The sequence below is a fragment of the Trachemys scripta genome, chromosome 4 (genome assembly GCF_013100865.1).
Source record: "Trachemys scripta elegans isolate TJP31775 chromosome 4, CAS_Tse_1.0, whole genome shotgun sequence".
Lineage (NCBI taxonomy): Eukaryota > Metazoa > Chordata > Testudines > Emydidae > Trachemys > Trachemys scripta.
In genome coordinates, this window is record NC_048301.1 from 137417692 (window position 1) to 137436977 (window position 19286).

Sequence of the window (19286 nt, forward strand, 5' to 3'; positions counted from 1 at the left end):
GAGGGGGGATTTGATAGCTGCTTTCAACTACCTGAAAGGGGGTTCCAAAGAGGATGGATCTAGACTGTTCTCAGTGGTACCAGATGACAGAACAAGGAATAATGGTCTCAAGTTGCATTGGGGGAGGTTTAGGTTGGATATTAGGAAAAACTTTTTCACTAGGAGGATGGTGAAGCACTGGAATGGGTTAACTAGGGAGATGGTGGAATCTCCTTCCTTAGAGATTTTTAAGGTCAGGCTTGACGAAGCCCTGGTTGGGATGATTTAGTTGGGGATTGGTCCTACTTTGAGCAGGGGGTTGGACTAGATGACCTCCTGAGGTCCCTTCCAACCCTGATATTCTATGATTCTATGGCTGTAGTCACTGCAGCTATGGCACTTGGGCAGTGACAGCCAAAAACAGCTGCACCTGTGATGTTGGAAGCCATCCTGAGAACTCTCCCTGGAGGCTGAGGTTTATGGATTTGCTTGTTCCCTTAGCATTTAATTTGCCCCAGTCAGTCCACCATTAATTAGAGAAAAGGGTAACAGCTGTCTGAGAACGCGAATCCCATTGTTACCATGAAAAAAGAACAGGAGTACTCCTGTTCTTCTTTTTGCGGATACAGACTAACACGGCTGCTACTCTGAAACCTGTCATTGTTACCATGGCATTCCCATAGCTCCCAAGTGACTGGCATTGGGTGGATCAGCTCATTATGTACCCACAAGTATTAATACAAGAAATGAACTCTATGTTGGAAAGATGTTTCACACTTTAACAGGAGTAGAGACTACACAGCCAGGCTGCAGCTTTGAACTGAACATGGTTCTGCCTTTCCCCTCTTTTTTCCCCCAGGGTCCTGCCTAAATGTAATCCACAGCACCACCTTCTGGAAGCCTTCATTATTGCAGCACAACAATACATTTGAAATAAAGCTACACCTCTACCCCGATATAACGCGAACCAGTGTATCACGAATTTGGATATAACGCGGTGTAGCAGTGCTCCGGGGGGGTGGGGAGGGGGCTGTGCACTCTGGCAGATCAAAGCAAGTTCGATATAACACGGTTTCACCTATAACACGGTAAGATTTTTTGGCTCCCGAGGACAGTGTTATATCGAGGTAGAGGTGTACTATCCTCTTCTCAATTAAGACAAATATGAACTTGCTGCATTCAGTGATAAGAATAAATCGTTACGTTTACAAGACTGTCTTTTAACACCTCTGTAAATAGCAAAATAAAGAAGAAAAAGAGGGTTTTTCCCCCATTGTCTCAGTCAATGATTTCCTTGAGCAGTTGATTGCTTTGCTTGCACTGAAAACTCAGTCCTCAGGGGCATCTATTACCTCAGTGGTTTTCAACTTGTGTTCTGCAGATCCCTGGAGGTCTACAGACTATGTCTAAGGGGTCCGCAAAAGATTGTCATTACCACAGGTTTTCACCCTTTAGTCTGCGACTCCCTGGGGATCCACAAACTAGGTCTAAGATTTCCAAAGGGGTCTGCACCTCCATGTGAAATTTTTTAGGGGTGCACAAATGAAAAAAGGTTGAAAACCACTGAGTTATCTGATCCCCAGGCACTCAAAGCACATTGATTAGTGCTGCTTCAGTGCTAGGCCAGAATCACTCTCTGTTGCCCCAAATACAATAGGAGGAATGCCTGAGTAGTCCTTGGCTGCTTAGTTAGGGGAAGCTGCTGGGATAAGGGGTGGGAGCCACAAAAGTACTTAGGTGCCTAAGGCCTTGGCTACACTGGCAATTCACAGCGCTGCACTTGCTGCGCTCAGGGGTGTGAAAAAACACCCCCCCGAGCGCAGCGAGTGCAGTGCTGTAAAGCGCCAGTGTAATCAGTACCTGCAGCGCTGCACCCTCGCTCGCAGCGCTGCAAGCTATTCCCCTCGGAGAGGTGGAGTACTTGCAGCGCTGCGAGGGAGGTCTCACAGCGCTGGCGGTGCGACTACACTCGCACTTCACAGCGCTGCCGCGACAGCGCTGTAAATCCGCGAGTGTAGCCAAGGCCTAAGTCCCAGTTTTGGCTCCTCTGTGATCCACGTAACTCTTGCCAAACTCAGTCATCTCCTATGTTTTTCACAAAAGTCCATTAGCTCCCTATGTTTCTGCCTCTAGGGGAGGAATCACAGCCACCTCCTGCTCTGTGAATCTGTTGGCAGGGAACCGCAGGTAATCCACCACTCTGGGCTCACAGTGTGTGGGGGGGGAGGGGCACCACGGGTAATCCACCACTCTGGGCTCACAGTGTGTGNNGGGGGGGAGGGGCACCACGGGTAATCCACCACTCTGGGCTCACAGTGTGTGCGGGGGAGGGGCACTACAGACAACACACACACTACCCTGGGGTTACACGGAGTATGTGGGGGCAGCACGGGCAACACCCCACCTGGGCCGATCACCGCGGCTGCCTCCTACAGGCTCCGGCAGCCGCAGCAGGGATCAGATGGTTTGGGGTCAAAGGACGAATACCGCCCACTCCGAATGACAGCGCGCCCGGCCCGCCTTCATGAACCCCATTGGCCAGCATGTCACGGTCGGAGCCAACCGCATTGCCTCAGGGTCACGAGCGAACGTGGAACGTGGCATAGGTCAGTCACGTGACTCATTCGGTTGCCGGCTCGGACTTTGCAGCTGACCCAAGATGGAGGAGTACGCGCGCGAGCCTTGGTGAGCGGCTCTTGGCGGGCTCCTTGCCTGCCGCACGGGCGGCCGCTGTCCCGCCCCTCTGATCTGGGGGTTGTGCCGGTTCGGGGGGCGCTGGGCAGCGCGATGCCGGGCCCGTGGGGCGCTCCCCCAACCGGGGGCTACGTTCGCCGGCCCGTGCCCGGGGCCCGCGCCGTCCGGGAGTGGGCCTGCCGAGCAGCCACCGCGCCGAGTGAGGAGGAGGCGCAGGGAAGGCGTGTGGCAGTGCTCGGAGAGCAGAGCGGGTGGTAGCCAGCTGTGCACGCGCGGGACGGGCTGGGGCTCCTCGTGCCCACAGGCCGGGAGGGCAGCCTGGAGAATAACTGGGGAAATGTTACAACTATGATGCCCTTATAAAAATTAATGGGGCTAATTACACAGCATGATTCCCGTGAGTCAGGTCCGGAGACAGCTGTGGGGTGTTTCGGGGTGATCCACATGACGTTCTGAGAAGCAAGCTGGAGAAATGGTGGTTCACTGAAACCACCGTTAAGCGGATACATAGTTGGTTAAGCAATTGCCAACAAAGTGTCACTATTAATAGAATGATGTCGGATTGGAAGGGGGGGGGTCTCAAGTGAGGTTCAATGGGGATCTGTTTTGGGTTTGGTGCTGGTACCATTTTTATAATGACTTGGCAGTAGGAATCCAGAGCATACTGATCAGGTTTGCAGATGACACAAAGGTTGCTAATACTTTGGAGGACAGAGCTAAAATTCAGAGGGATTGATAAATTGGAGAACTGGGCTATAGACCAGTGGTTCTCAGCCTTTCCAGACTACTGTACTCCTTTCAGGAGTCTGATTTGTCTTGCATACTGCCAAATTTCACTTCACTTAAAAAATATTTGCTTACAAAATCAAACATAAAAATACAGAAGTGTCACGGTGATTTGTTAGCTAATTTGTTAGTCTCTAAGGTGCCACAAGTACTCCTGTTCTTTTTGCGGATACAGACTAACACGGCTGCTACTTTGAAACAGTGATGCTGGGCACTATTACTGAAAAATTGTTTACTTTCTCATTTTTACCATATCATTAGAAAATAAATCGATTGGAATATAAATATTGTGCTTACATTTCGGTGTGATGCTTGAGCTTGTTTTTTTCACTTGTAAGCCTTGTTTGAAGTCCGAGTCCCACCACATGGGGCCCACTGTAGCATGGGTCCCTGAGCAATTGCCCTGCTTGCTGCCCCTGCACTTGCAACCTGTCCTGTGATTCCTTTGGGGACTGCAGCCCCTATATTGAGAAACAGTGATGTAGATGAGTTGAGAACCCTCTGCAAGACCTCTGAGTACCCCAGGGGTACACATACCCCTGGTTGAGAACCACTGCTATAGCCAACCAAATGAAATTTTACAAAAACAAATGTAAGGTGCTACACTTAAGGAAAAAAAACCAAATGCACAAATACTGGAAAACTGTCTTGGCAGCAGCACTGATCACTACCTCAATGTGAGTCAGCAATGGGATGCTGTTGCAAAAAAAGCAAATGCAAATTTAGATTGCTTTAACAGGCATAGCATGCAAATCACAGGAAATGATAGTACTGCTCTACTTGGTGCTGGTTAGGCTTCAGCTGGAGGACTGTATCCAATTTTGCTCACAAATGAATAGAAAGGATGTAGAAAAACTGGATATGTGCATTCGGTGCAAGGAGTTCTTGGCCCTCAGAGACCGTGTATGGGCTTTGGAGACCAAAGTGGCTGAGCTGGAGGAGCTAAAGGAGACAGAGAGGTACATAGATAAGACTTTCCAGAACACTGTGGAACGGTCCCACCCCTGGTCTGACAGCCTCTGTGCTGTTGAGGAGGATGACAGTCTCAGGGAAGGAGAACATCCAACTGGAGGAGAGGGAAATGATCCTGTAGTTGGGGCCCTCCTTCCAGATGATGTCATGGTATCCTCTTGCACTGAGGATACCTCTCTGGGGGAGGGAACTCCAGTTATTAGGAAGAGATGGGTAATAGGGGGATTCGATCATTAGAAACATAGGTGGGTTTGTGATGACTGGGAGAACCGCATGGTTCTTGCCTGTCTGGTGTGAAGATTGCGGACCTCTTGAGACATCTAGATAGACTTATGTGTGGTGCTGGGGAGGAGCCGGTGGTCATACATGTAGGTACTAATGACATAGGGAAGGAGAGGAGAGAAGTCCTGGAGATTGAAGTTCAGGACCTCCATGGTAGCATTCTCTGAAATGCTTCCAGTTCCAGGCGCAAGGCCAGGTAGACAGCAGAACTACAGGGTCTCAATGCGTGTATGAGATGATGGTGTAGGGAGGAGGAGTTTAGATTTATTAGGAACTGGGGCATCTTTTTGGAAAGGGGGAGCCTATACAGGAAGGATGGGCTCCACCTAAACCAAAATGGAACCAGATTGCTTGCTCTTAAAATTAAAAAGATCATAGAGCAGTTTTTAAATTAGGGGCTGGGGGAAAGCCCAGAGGAGCACGTGGTTCGGACAAAGAAAATCTCCATTAATAGCTTTGCCCCAAAGGGATGTCTATGTCCTAGTAATGAGAGGATGGAGTGTGATAAAATGCAGGTAGGATCTGATGAGAAACAATTAAATGAAAGAGTCCCATTCAATTACATTATGTAATGGCAGACAGCTGAAAAGTGACAATTTTTTTAAGTGCTTGTAGACAAATGCTAGAAGTCTAAATAATACGAGGCACTCTAGTTCACCCATCTTATTAAGTGAGGATATTGATATAATAGGCATTGCAGAAACTTGCTGGAATGAGGATAATCAATGGGACACAGTAATACCGGGGTACAAAATATTTTGGAAGGGTAGAACAGGTTGTGCTGGTGGGGGAGTAACACTGTATGTGAAAGAAAGCGTGGAATCAAATGAAGTAAAAATCTTAAATGAACCAAACTGTACCATAGAATCTCTATGGATAGCAATTCCATGCTCGAATAATAAGAATATAGCAGTAGGGATATACTACTGACCGCCTGATCAGGATGATGATAGTGACTGTGAAATGCTCAGGGAGATTAGAGAGGCTAGAACAATAAAAAAAAAACCTCAGTAATAACTAATAATAATAACGGAGGATTTCAACTATCCCCAAATTGACTGGATACGTCACCTCAGGATGGGATGCAGAGAAAGTTTCTTGACATCTTAAATGACTGCTTCTTGGAGCAGCTAGTCTTGGAACCCACAAGAGGAGAGGTAATTCTTGATTTAGTCCTGAGTGGAGTACAGTATCTGGTGCAAAATGTGAATACAGCTGGACCGCTTGGTAATAGTGACTATAATATAATTAAATTTAACATCCCTGTGGTGGGAAAACACCATAGCAGTCCAACACTAGCATTTAAATTCAGAAAGGGGGACTATACAAAAATGAGGAAGTTAGTTAAACAGAAATTAAAAGGTACCGCACCAAAAGTGAAATTTCTGCAAGCTGCATGGAAACGTTTTAAAGACATCATAATAGACGCTCCACTTAAACGCATATCCCAAATTTAAAAACATAGTAAGAGAATCAAAAAAGTGCCACCGGGGTGTCAAAGTTAGACTCAGGACTCAGTTTGTCAGACCACTCTGTTTTATTAGCACAGCGCTCTGCTAATACATTCAGATAATGTGAGCCTCCATGCAAGATTCAAACAGTCTTATTTATACAGATAAAAGGGTGTAAACTAAACAAAGGGACAGAGAGAGCAAAATTGTAAAATATGCATGGAGCACAATATGCATAACCTGCTTCCTTGTTAACTCTTATCGATCTAAGACTAATGCTTCACCAATTGCCCTTAAGTGGCAAGTTAAGCAGTTAATGTCTGCTTTCCTGCCCCCCTGGCTTGCAGCATTTCTCATTTCTACTTAAAGGTACATACAGCATTCTTTAATTCATTCTATTTCTTTAATATAATTCATTTCACTTTCACAGGGGCTAAAGAACAAATTAAAAGAAGCAGTGAGAGGCAAAAAGGCATCCTTTTAAAAAGTGGAAGCTAAATCCTAGTGAGGAAAATAGAAAGGAGCATAGCCTGTCAAGTGAAGTGTAAAAATATAATTAGGAAGGCCAAAAAAGAATTTGAAGAACAGCTAGCCAAAGACTCAAAAAGTAATAGCAAAAAAAAAAATTTAAGTACAGGACACCTGCTAAACAACTGGTGGGGCCACTGGAGGATCAAGATGCTAAAGGAGCACTCAAGGACAATAAGGCTATTGCAGAGAAACTAATTTAATTCTTTGTATCGGTCTTCATGGCTGAGGATGTAAGGGAGATTCCTAAACCTGAGCACTTCTTGTTAGGTGACACATCTGAATAACTGTCCCAAATTGAGGTGTCATTAGAGGAGGTATTGGAACAAACTGATTAACAATAAGAAGTCACCAGGACCAGATGGTATTCATCCAAGAGTTCTGAAGGAACTCAAATGTTAAATTGCAGAACTAGTAACTGTGTTGGAACCTATCATTTAACTCCGCTTCTGTACCAGATGACTGGAGGATAGCTAATGTGATGCCAATTTTTAAAAAGGGCTCCAGAGGTGATCTTGGCAATTAAAGCCAGTAAGCCTGACCTCAGTACCGGGCAAACTGGTTGAAACTATAGTAAAGAACAGAATTGTCAGACACACAGATGAACATAATTTTTTGGGGAAGAGTCAACATGGTTTCTGTAAAGGGAAATCATGCCTCACCAATCTACTAGAATTCTTTGAGGGGGGTCAACAAGCATGTAGACAAGGGGGATCCAGTGGATATAGTTAGGGCCCTACCAAATGAATGGCCATGAAAAACACGTCATGGACCGTGAAATCTGGTCTTTTGTGTGCTTTTACCCTATACTATACAGATTTCACGGGAAACCAGTGTTTCTCAAATTGAGAGTCCTGACCCAAAAGGGAGTTGCACATGGATCATAGTATTTCCACGCTTACTTCTGCGCTGCCTTCAGAGCTGGGTGGGCAGAAAGTGGCGGCTGTTGGCCAGGCGTCCAGCTCGGAAGGTGGTGCTCCGCCATCAGTAGTGCAGATGTAAGGGTGGCGATACCATACCATGCCATCCTTACTACTGTGCTGCTGCCTTCAGAGCTTGGCGGCCGAAGAGTGGCGGCTGCTGACTGAGGGCCAAGCTCTGCAGACAGCAGCACAGAAGTAAGGGTGGCAATACCATACCATAAAAAGAAGAACAGGAGTACTTGTGGCACCTTAGAGACTAACAAATTTATTAGAGCATAAGCTTTCGTGGAGTACAGCCCACTTCTTCGGATGCATATAGAATGGAACATATATTGAGGAGATATATATACACACATACAGAGAGCATAAACAGGTGGGAGTTGTCTTACCAACTCTGAGAGGCCAATTAATTAAGAGAAAAAAAAAACTTTTGAAGTGATAATCAAGCTAGCCCAGTACAGACAGTTTGATAATAAATGTGAGAATACTTACAAGGGGAGATAGAGTCAATGTTTGTAACGGCTCAGCCATTCCCAGTCCTTATTCAAACCGGAGTTGATTGTGTCTAGTTTGCATATCAATTCTAGCTCAGCAGTCTCTCGTTGGAGTCTGTTTTTGAAGTTTTTCTGTTGTAATATAGCCACCCGCAGGTCTGTCACTGACTGACCAGATAGGTTAAAGTATTCTCCCACTGGTTTTTGAGTATTTTGATTCCTGATGTCAGATTTGTGTCCATTAATTCTTTTGCGTAGAGACTGTCCGGTTTGGCCAATGTACATGGCAGAGGGGCATTGCTGGCACATGATGGCATATATCACATTGGTAGATGTGCAGGTGAACGAGCCCCTGATGGTATGGCTGATGTGATTAGGTCCTATGATGATGTCACTTGAATAGATATGTGGACAGAGTTGGCATCGGGGTTTGTTACAAGGATAGGTTCCTGGGTTAGTGGTTTTGTTCAGTGATGTGTGGTTGCTGGTGAGTATTTGCTTTAGGTTGGGGGGTTGTCTGTAAGCGAGGACAGGTCTGTCTCCCAAGATCTGTGAGAGTAAAGGATCATCTTTCAGGATAGGTTGTAGATCTCTGATGATGCGCTGGAGAGGTTTTAGTTGGGGGCTGAAGGTGACAGCTAGTGGTGTTCTGTTATTTTCTTTGTTGGGCCTGTCTTGTAGGAGGTGACTTCTGGGTACTCGTCTGGCTCTGTCAATCTGTTTTTTCACTTCAGCAGGTGGGTATTGTAGTTTTAAGAATGCTTGATAGAGATCTTGTAGGTGCTTGTCTCTATCCGAGGGATTGGAGCAAATGCGGTTATATCTTAGAGCTTGGCTGTAGACAATGGATCGTGTGGTGTGTCCTGGATGGAAGCTGGAGGCATGTAGGTAAGTGTAGCGGTCAGTAGGTTTCCGGTATAGGGTGGTATTGATGTGACCATCGCTTATTAGCACAGTAGTGTCCAGGAAATGGACCGCTTGTGTGGATTGATCTAGGCTGAGGTTGATGGTGGGATGGAAATTATTGAAATCATGGTGAAATTCCTCAAGGGCTTCTTTTCCATGGGTCCAGATGATGAAGATGTCATCAATGTAGCGCAAGTAGAGTAGGGGCGTTAGGGGACGAGAGCTAAGGAAGCGTTGTTCTAAGTCAGCCATAAAAATGTTGGCATATTGTGGGGCCATGCGGGTACCCATAGCAGTGCCGCTGACTTGAAGGTATATATTGTCCCCAAATGTGAAATAGTTGTGGGTGAGGACAAAATCACAAAGTTCAGCCACCAGGTTAGCTGTGACATTATCAGGGATACTGTTCCTGATAGCTTGTAGTCCATCTTTGTGTGGAATATTGGTGTAGAGGGCTTCTACGTCCATAGTGGCCAGGATGGTGTTTTCTGGAAGATCACTGATGGATTGTAGTTTCCTCAGGAAGTCAGTGGTGTCTCGAAGATAGCTGGGAGTGCTGGTAGCGTAGGGTCTGAGGACAGAGTCTATATAACCAGACAAGCCTGATGTTAGGGTGCCAATGCCTGAGATGATGGGGCGTCCAGGATATCCAGGTTTATGGATCTTGGGTAGCAAATAGAATACCCCTGGTCGGGGTTCTAGGCATGTGTCTGTACGGATTTGTTCCTGTGCTTTGTCAGGGAGTTTTTTTTAGCAGATGGTGTAGTTTCTTTAGGTAATCCTCAGTGGGATCAGAGGATAATGGCCTGTAGAATGTGGTGTTAGAGAGCTGTCTAGCAGCCTCCTGGTCATATTCCAATTTATTCATGATGACGACAGCACCTCCTTTGTCAGCCTTTTTGATTATGATGTCAGGGTTGTTTCTGAGGCTGTAGATGGCGTTGTGTTCAGCATGGCTGAGGTTATGTGGCAAGTGATGTTGCTTTTCCACAATTTCAGCCTTTGCACATCGACGGAAGCAATCTATGTAGAAATCCAGTCTGTTGTTTCGACCGTCCGGAGGAGTCCATGCAGAATCCTTTTTTTTGTAGTGATGGTAGGGAGGATTCTGTGGGTTAGTATGCTGTTCAGAGGTATGTTGGAAATATTCTTTGAGTCGGAGACGTCGAAAGTAGGATTCTAGGTCACCGCAGAACTGTATCATATTCATGGGTCTGGAGGGACAAAAGGAGAGGCCCCGAGATAGGACAGACTCTTCTGCTGGGCTAAGAGTATAGCTGGAAAGATTAACAATATTGCTGGGTGGGTTAAGGGAACTACTGTTGTGGCTGCTTGTGGCATGTAACCTGTCAATACCATACCATGCCATCCTTACTTCTGCGCTGCTCCTGGCAGCAGCTCTGGCTTCAAAGCTGGGCTCCCAGCCAGCAGCCGCCACTCTCCAACTACCCAGCTCTCAAGGCAGTGCCGCCGCCAGCAACAGTGCAGAAGTAAGGGTAGCAGTACCTACAAGAACCTTGTGACCACCCCACAACTCCTCTTTGAGTTAGGACCCCTACAATTGCAACACCATGAAATTTCAGATTTAAAGAGCTGAAATAATTAAATTCACTATTTTTAAAGTCCCATGACTGAAATTGGTAGGGGCCTAAATATAGTGTACTTAGATTTTCAGAAAGCCTTTGACAAAGGTCCCACACCAAAGGCTCTTAAGCAAAGTAAGCTGTTATGGGATAAGAGGGAAGGTCCTATCATGGATTGGTAACTGGTTAAAAGATAGGAAACAAAGGGTAGGAATCATATGCATCCGAAGAAGTGGGCTGTAGTCCACGAAAGCTTATGCTCTAATAAATTTGTTAGTCTCTAAGGTGCCACAAGTACTCCTGTTCTTCTTAAAGGGTAGGAAGAAATGGTCAGTTTTCAGTGTGGAAAGAGGTAAATAGTGGTGTCCCACAGTGGGCTGTATTGGGACCAGTACTATTCAGCACTCCTAAATGACCTGGAAAAAGGGGTAAACAGTGAGGTGACAAAATTTGCAGATGATACAAAATTACTCAAGATAGTTAAGTCCAAAGCAGACTGCGAAGAGCTGCAAAGGGATCTCACAGAATTGGATGGCTGGACAACAAAATGGCAGATGAAATTCAGTGTTGATAAATGCAAAGAAATGCACATTGGAAAACATAACCCCAATTATACATGCAAAATGATGGGGTCTAAATTAGCTCTTGCCACTCAAGAAAGAGATCTTGGAATCATTGTGGATAGTTCTCTGAAAACATCCACTCAGTGTGCAGCGGCAGTCAAAAAAGTGAACAGAATGTTGGGGATCATTAAGAAAGGGATAGATAATAAGACTGAAAATATGATATTGCCTCTATATAAATCCATGGTACGCCCACATCTTGAATACTGTGTGAAGATGTGGTCGCCCCATCTAAAAAAAGATATATTGGAATTAGAAAAGATTCAGAAAAGGGCAACAAAAATGATTAGGGGTATGGAACAGCATCTGTACGAGGAGAGATTAAAAAGACTGGGACTGTTCAGCTTGGAAAAGAGACAACTATGGGGGGGAATATGATAGAAGTCTATAAAATCATGACTGGTATGGAGAAAGTAAATAAGGAAGTGTTATTTACCCCTTCGCATAACACAAGAAGCAGGAGGTGACCTGATGAAATTAATAGGCAGCAGATTTAAAACAAACAAAAGGAAGTATTTATTTACACAGCGCACATTCAACCTGTGGAACTCCTAGCCAGAGAATGTTGTGAAGGCCAAGACTATAACAGGGTTTAAAAAAGAACTAGATAAATTCATGGAGGATATGTCCATCAATGGCTATTAGCCAGGATGTGCAGGGATGGTGTCCCTAGCCTCTGTTTGCCAGAAGCTGAGAATGGACAGCAGGGGATGGATCACGTGGTGGTTGCCTGTTCTGTTCATTCCCTCTGGGGTGCCTGGCGTTAGCACCGTCAGAAGATGGGATGCTGGGCTGGATGGACCTTTGTATGGCCATTCTTATCGTTATGAAAGGATCCAGAGGCGAGCAACAAAGATTATCAAAGGGATGGAATGCAAGGGACCCTCCTTAATTAAATTGGCTTGTTAGCACTGCCCCCCCCCCCACACACTTGGTAAGGCAACTCCCATCTTTTCCATGTGCTGTGTATTTATACCTGCCTACTGTATTTTCCACTCCATGCATCTGAAGAAGTGGGTTTTAGCCCACGAAAGCTTATGCCCAAATAAATTTGTTAACCTCTAAAGTACCACAAGGACTCCTTGTTGTTTTTGCTGATACCAACTAACATGGCTACCGCTCTGAAACCTGTGTGGTATCAGTCTCTCTGTCTCTTAAAGGATATTGTGGAGGTGTAGAAGAGGTTCAGAGAAGGACAGCGAGAATGACTAGGAGCCTTGAAAAACTCATAAGTGAGATTGAAAAGATTGTTCTTGCTCTTTTTACTTTTAGAAAGGATATGATGGAAATATATAAAATGGTCTACAGACAGTAGATTTGGGAGCTTCTGTTTTCTCTGGCTCATAACAGAAGAACAAAGTGACATTCAATGAAACTGAAAGGTGGCAAATTTAAACTGGATGTCACTGCTATAGGAAGTCCTTGAATCTAAAAAATCAGAAGTATTCAAAGAGAGGGATTGGATGTGTATATGGATTATGAGACTATATAGAATTGTTATAATTAATAGCTTTGAAGGGTTAGTAAATCTCATCTTGTAGGTCTTAAGCCATTCTCTAACTGTTAGAGATCAGGATGAGACATAATATGGGAGCAGATTCTCACATTTTCCTGATGCAGGGTTCTTACACCTTCCTCTAAAGTTTTTGGTGCTGGCTACTGCTAGAGACAGGATACTGGGCTAGATAGATCTTGAGCCTGACCCAGTCTGGTAATTCCTAAATGTCTATTGTTGTGTTCTTCAAGGAAGCATGGTGCATAAGAGAAGAATTTAAATCCGTTTCACCAGGGAGGGTGGGAGAGTTCCATTATAAGGGAGCAAAGGGGAGGGGAAATTTGGCTAGGTGCATGATTGGAGAAAGAGGTTAAATCTTTCTTTGAATTAGAAGATGTTCACCACCATAGGGAGGCAGGTTGTCAAGCTATAGATAAATCATTGGTTTGTTTTGGTATGATTTCTTGGCCACTAAGTACAGTAGAACCTCATTTATCCAAGCCTCCATTTTCCAGCTCTCCGTATTAACGGAACCAGGCGGTAGGGGCTCAGACTGTCAGCCCTGGGCAGGGTGGGTGGCCCAACTGTCTTGCTGCACAAGAACTAGGGGGTTGTATTTTCAGTTAAGTAGCTAAGAAAGGGAGGTAAGTTTTTAATGCTTTTCCAAGAGGGGTCAGCTAGTTTAAAAGTAACTCTGCATCTTTAAATAACAGATAGAAAGCTCTTTGACCATTCTCCTGATTATCTGAGTTTTTCATTATCCAATCTTGCCCCGGTCCCAATTAGATTGGGTAAACGGGGGTCTGCTGTATGTAAATGTGTTGTTGGTCTTGCTGGGAGGTCAGTAAACTAGATGGGACAGATATTGCAGTTGGCAGTATTGTTTCACTCTCATTTTCAAATAACATGGCATTAACTTTGTATGTGAATTGCCAGAAAATCTTAGAGCTTTGTAAGTATTTTGGGAGAGCATGGGTACACAAAGTTAATGTATAATTGAGAAATTATGGTAGTTTTCATGTTCTTTAGCATGGATTTCAGTACTTTCATTTTTTTCTTCCTCCCTCCCCCCCCCCCCCCCCCCCCTTTAGCCCCTGGCGGATAGTGGATGACTGTGGTGGTGCCTTCACAATGGGAGCCATAGGTGGTGGAATCTTCCAGGCTATCAAAGGGTTCAGAAATTCCCCAATGGTGAGTAAAATAATTTCTTGTAGATAAACTAACAATAGCTTTGCTTCCCTTTCCTTCCAACAGTAAACGTGTGGGAGTGACCTAAGGGGAGGAAATAGCTCAGTGGTTTGAGCATTGGCCTGCTAAACCCAGGATTTGAGAGTTCAATGCTTGAGGGGCCCATTTAGGGATTTGGGGATTTAGTTGGGGGATTGGTCCTGCTTTGAGCAGGGGGTGGGACTGGATGACCTCCTGAGGTCCCTTCCAACCCTGATATTCTATGATTCTATGAAGTACTTGTCCCCAGTCATCGTATTGAGAGGCAGGGCAGAACAGGTTGCAGGCCAGGAGAATAAACCTGGTCAATCGCCCACAATCCACATGGATTCCAGGTCCATCTGTTTAGAAGTCTTGTGCCTCTACACCAGGTCACTGCCTTCTGTATGTTCCCTGTAGCTTATTCAGCTGGTGGCAGCCCCAGGGAAACCTCTTTAAGAGACCTCTTCCTACAGGGGTGCCTAGAAAATCACTGGGATTCACAAAGCCTGGGTTAGTTGCATATGCTTTCTATACAATGAGTGGAGAGAGATAAGCACCTAAGAACGGGATTCACAAAAGCCCGTCTGCTAGGCCGGTGTTTCCCAAACAGTGCATCGTGGGAAGGTTCTAGATGGGTTGCCATGTCCAGGGCCGGATTAAGTTGTCACTGGGCCTTGGCCTAGGCAGACATACACTTCTCCTGGCCTGGGTTTGTGTGTGAGAAGAACAAGCCCACCCTGCACTCACCTTGCAGCAGTGGCTCCTGTCCCTTCCCAGGCATTGTGACCTGGTGCCTGGGGTCACAGTGCCACTTAGATTTGATCCAGCTGCCCCTCCTTCATCAGCCAAACTAAGTGGCGCTCTGTCACCCAGCACCAGGTCGCAATGCCGAGAGCAGGGAGCTGGACTGAACCCAGTGGAACAGGAGCTGTCGCTGTGGGGTGAGTGCAGGGCAGGCTTGCTCTCCTGGCCGAAAGCCGTCACCTCCACACTTGGCCAGGATTAGGATCAGTGGTGTAGCCAGGTTCTAAGAGCAGGGGGAGCGAACACATTAAAAAAAGGTGCTACCCCCTGCAAAGCAGCAAAGAAAAAAAATGGGGGGGGGGGGAAGAAAACCCCAAGTCTTGCCACCGAAGACTGAAGAACCCTCCATGCCAAATTACCCACTGCCGAATTGCCGCTGAAGACCCGGAGTGACTGAAGCACCCGCTGCAAATTGCCGCCGAAGACCCAGAGTTGGATTAGTCCTCAGCCAAGCGCAGCCGGAGCCGCAAGGTAGCAGGTGCCCCCCAGTGCCAGGGTGGAGGATGCGTATATGTAATGGTGGTTTGCGCAAAAAAAAAAAAAAAAAGACACACAAAGTTTGGGACCACTGGGTTAGGGGACACACTTAAGAGGTGGCAGATCTCTGTTTAAACCCCTTCTCCTCATCGAGTGTTGGGGGGACTGCTGGTGCACATTGAGTGGATGTTTTCTGAGAATCATCATTTTGTATGTATAGTTGGGATTATGTTTTCCAATGTGCATTACTTTGCATTTATCAACACTGAATTTCATCTGCCATTTTGTTGCCCAGTCACTCAGTAGCTCTTCTCAGTCTGCTTTGGACTTAACTATCTTGAGTAATTTTGTATCATCTGCAAATTTTGCCACCTCACTGATTGCCTCGTTTTCCAGATCATTTATGAATATGTTGAACAGCAATGGTGCCAGTACAGATCCCTCGAGGACACCACTATTTACCTCTCTCCATTCTGGAAAGGTTATTGATCTTAAAAGTTAAATTCCTCTCTGTTCCGTGTGGATGCGAAAGTGACACCATCTTTTTAAGAGTTTAACATAGTTAAATTTTTTAATTTGCTACACTTTTTGAGTTCTATTAAATTTGGGGATAAAACTGTATTTTCATGTTTTAAAAATATTTTTCTCTTCACTGTTGCTGTGTGAAAGACAGAAATGAGGAAGACTGATTATACGTGAGAAACAAAAATTCTGTAGGAGAAACAGTAAAACTGACTATAGAAAAATTGCTGTAAAAGTGTACAAAGTAAAACTGAAAAATGAAATATTTTCGCTAATCTCTTTCGTATAGCAATCTTGGGAGTTACTTGTAACAGTAGTAGATGATATATTTTTAGACAGAAGTGTAATAAGTGTCCCTTTAACATTTGCATGGCAGTCTCCCCTAAAAGTAGGTTTCCCTAGCATATGTGGATGAAATTTCCTCTGTTCACTTGTGTGCATTCTGTTGTGCAGCAATTATCTGTTGACATGCTTCCACTCTAAATTTCATTGGTTTTCTGCGTATATACTTTGTGAAGCAATTTAGGATCATTCAGGAGAAAAGGAACTACAGTAGAACCTCAGAGTTATGAACATCTTGGGAATGGAGGTTGTTTGTAACTCTGAAGTGGTTGCAACTCTGAACAAAACATTATGGTTGTTCTTTCAAAAGTTTACTACTGAACATTGACTTAATACAGCTTTGAAACTTTACTATTCAGAAGAAAAATACTGCTTTATTTTTTTTAGTAGTTTACATTTAATGCTGTATTTGCCTTTTTTGTCTTGTCTCTGCTGCTGCCTGATTGTGTACTTCCAGTTCCAAATGAGGGGTGTGGTTAAATGATCAGTTCATAACTCTGGTGTTTGTAACTCTGAGGTTCTACTGTATATAAATGTAAAATACTATCATGTAATGTTTACTTTTTATGTGGTAAAAACATTACTTAGTGTCTTGGTTTATAAAAAAAAAAAAAAAAAGTAAAGGAAAAAGTAAATGGTCCAGCAATTAGACTTTACATCATCACAGAAAATTATATATAACTATTTGTGTAGTTTACAGGTGTTATAGTTGCATACTAAATATTAACTGAAAATAAAAATGTCAGAAAGCATTGATAACTATATGAATTAAAAACAATTCCACTTCATCAGTTTATGTATAATACAGTATGAAATGGCTGTGTTTTTTATAAATCCTGACAAAAACAGCTTTATAATGAAAGAACTTCCAGATGCTTAGTAATAACTATAACTGGGTCTGAAAGGGTGCAATTTAATTAGCTGTAAAAATTAAATATGTTTAGTTTTGTTTTATTCTGATTGTCAGCTTTGGTTTATTTTAGGGTGTAAACCACCGGCTGCGGGGAAGTTTGACAGCTATTAAAACCAGAGCACCACAATTGGGAGGTAATTGCAGTCTGTACACTTAAGCCTGTATTCTTAAGCCTTTTTCCAGTTTTAAAAGCGAACTTCAAGGGAACTGAATAGCTCAGGGTATTTGGATGAGATTCAGAACCTCTAAGGACTAGATCCACAAAAGCACCTAACTGCCACTTGAGGCACTTAAGTCAAAATTTAGACCCTCAATACTTCCACTCAATTGCCATCTAACCCTTCAGGTGCCTACATTTCTGCTGGTAGTGTGCACATCTACCTGACACCTAGTTCACACCTAAGCCCCAGTGAGATTTCCAAACTAGGTGTTTGCCCACCTAGCTTGCCTGTGGGGCCCGATCCAGTAGGAGTGCTCAAAGGTCACCTTAGAGCATGCCTAGTGGATTGGGCCAGGGAGAAAGAGAGAGTGACTTTAGAGCCCAATGATTAAGGAACTCCTCTGGGATATCAAGAGTGAGGTTGAAGTCCCTATTCCAATGAATATTTAATTATTTTATACAAAGTTGACCAGCTTTAACAGGAACCAGAGAGAGAAACCTATCCCAGGATACCCCACAGCCCAGTGATTAGGGCACTCACTTGGGAAGTGAGAGACTGAACTTCAAGACCCTGCTCCTCTCTGGGAATTGTATGCACTGACCACAGAACTATAGGGAATGAGGCGATAGCTGCTGCCACCTCTTCTTCCTCCTTCTGCTTTTTGCTAAAAAGGACTGACCTAGCTTTGATGCCTAACTCTAGGAGAGGGTTCATGGCTGTGAATCTCTCCCTCTGGCCTGGAGTTAAGTGCCTAAGTCCCTTTAAAGGGTGGGGCTTATGCCACACCCTTCCTTGCCATTCATTAATGACTTGGAAATGGAGTGGAGAGGATGCTTATAAAATTTGTGTATGACACCAAGCTAGGAGAAGTTGCTAGCACTTTGGAGAACATGATCTGGTTTTAAGATTAAGTTAGATAAGTTTATGGAGGGAATGGTTTAATGGTAAAACATAGTAGCCAAGGAATACCAGGCAATGGTAGGTAAATAGTATAATGGCTAACAGGAGTCAGGCTAGAGACTCTTGCCTACATGCTCGGGGTCTTACTGATCGCCATATTTGGGGTCGGGAAGGAATTTTCCTCCAGGGTAGATTGGCTGAGCCTCTGGAGATTTTTTGCCTTCCTCCGCAGCATGGGGCAGGGATCACTAGCAGGAGGGTCTCTGCCAATTGAAGTCACTAAAACACAGGATTGGGGACTTCAACAGCAGAGTCCAGGGAAGGGGTAGGGACGGTTTTGTGGCCTGCAGCATGCAGGGGGTCAGACCCTTCTGACCTTAAAGTCTATGAATCTATGAATCTATTAGAGTTCAAAATTACCTTGACAAACTGGAGAACTCATCTGAAATCAACAAGGTGAAATTCAGTAAAAACAGGTACAAAGTACCACACTACAAAATGGGAAATAACTGATTAGGTGGTCATACTGCTGAAAAGCATCTGGGGGTTATAGTCTGTCATAAATTGAGTGAGTCAACAGTGAGATGCAGTTGTGAAGTTATCATTCTGGTATGTTGTTAACAGGAGTGTTGTATGTAAGACACAGCAGGTAATTGTCCTGCTCTATTTAGCACTGGTGAGGCGTCAGCTGGAATACTGTGTGCCAGTTCTGGCCGCCACATTTTACAAAAGATATGGATAAGTTGGAGAGAGTCCAGAAGAAAGCAACAAACATGATAAAAGATTTAGAAAACTGGACCTGTGAGGAAAGGTTTAAAAAAATTGGGTATGTTTAGACTTGAGAAAAGAAGACCAAGGAGGAACCTGGTAAGTCTTCACATATGTTAAGGGCTGTTATAAAGAAGACAGTGATCACTTCTCCATGGCCTCTGGAGGTAGGAAGAAGTAATGACCTTAATCTGCCGCAAGGGAGAATTAGGTTAAATATTAGGAAAAACTTTCTAACTACAAGGCTAGCTAAGCACTGGACCAGGCTTCCAAGTGAAGTTTTGAAGAACAGATTAGGCAAACCCCTGTCAGGGATGATCTAAGTGTACTTGGTCCTGCCTCAGTTTGGGAGGCTGGACTTAGATGACCTCTCAAGGTCCCTTCTAGCTTTACATTTCTCTGATTTCCTATGGGCTAGTTTAGGCAGTTCCCCACTCAGTTTGTTGGCTTTTGTAAATCCACTTTTTAGGTGCC

At 44.5% G+C, this 19286-nt stretch overlaps 1 protein-coding gene across 3 annotated transcripts in view; it reads left to right on the forward strand.

Annotated features, from left to right (window-relative positions):
* Nucleotides 1–2556: 2556 nt before the first annotated feature.
* The window catches only part of TIMM17A (translocase of inner mitochondrial membrane 17A), a 32140-nt gene continuing 15410 nt past the window's right edge, over nucleotides 2557–19286 (forward strand). For all 3 annotated transcript variants that reach the window (XM_034767775.1, XM_034767774.1, XM_034767776.1), the window contains exons 1-3: nucleotides 2557–2664; nucleotides 13808–13907; nucleotides 17054–17117. In XM_034767775.1, the coding sequence (XP_034623666.1) occupies nucleotides 2639–2664; nucleotides 13808–13907; nucleotides 17054–17117 (190 nt within the window). In that variant the 5' untranslated portion in view covers nucleotides 2557–2638. The remainder of the gene's footprint in view (nucleotides 2665–13807; nucleotides 13908–17053; nucleotides 17118–19286) is intronic.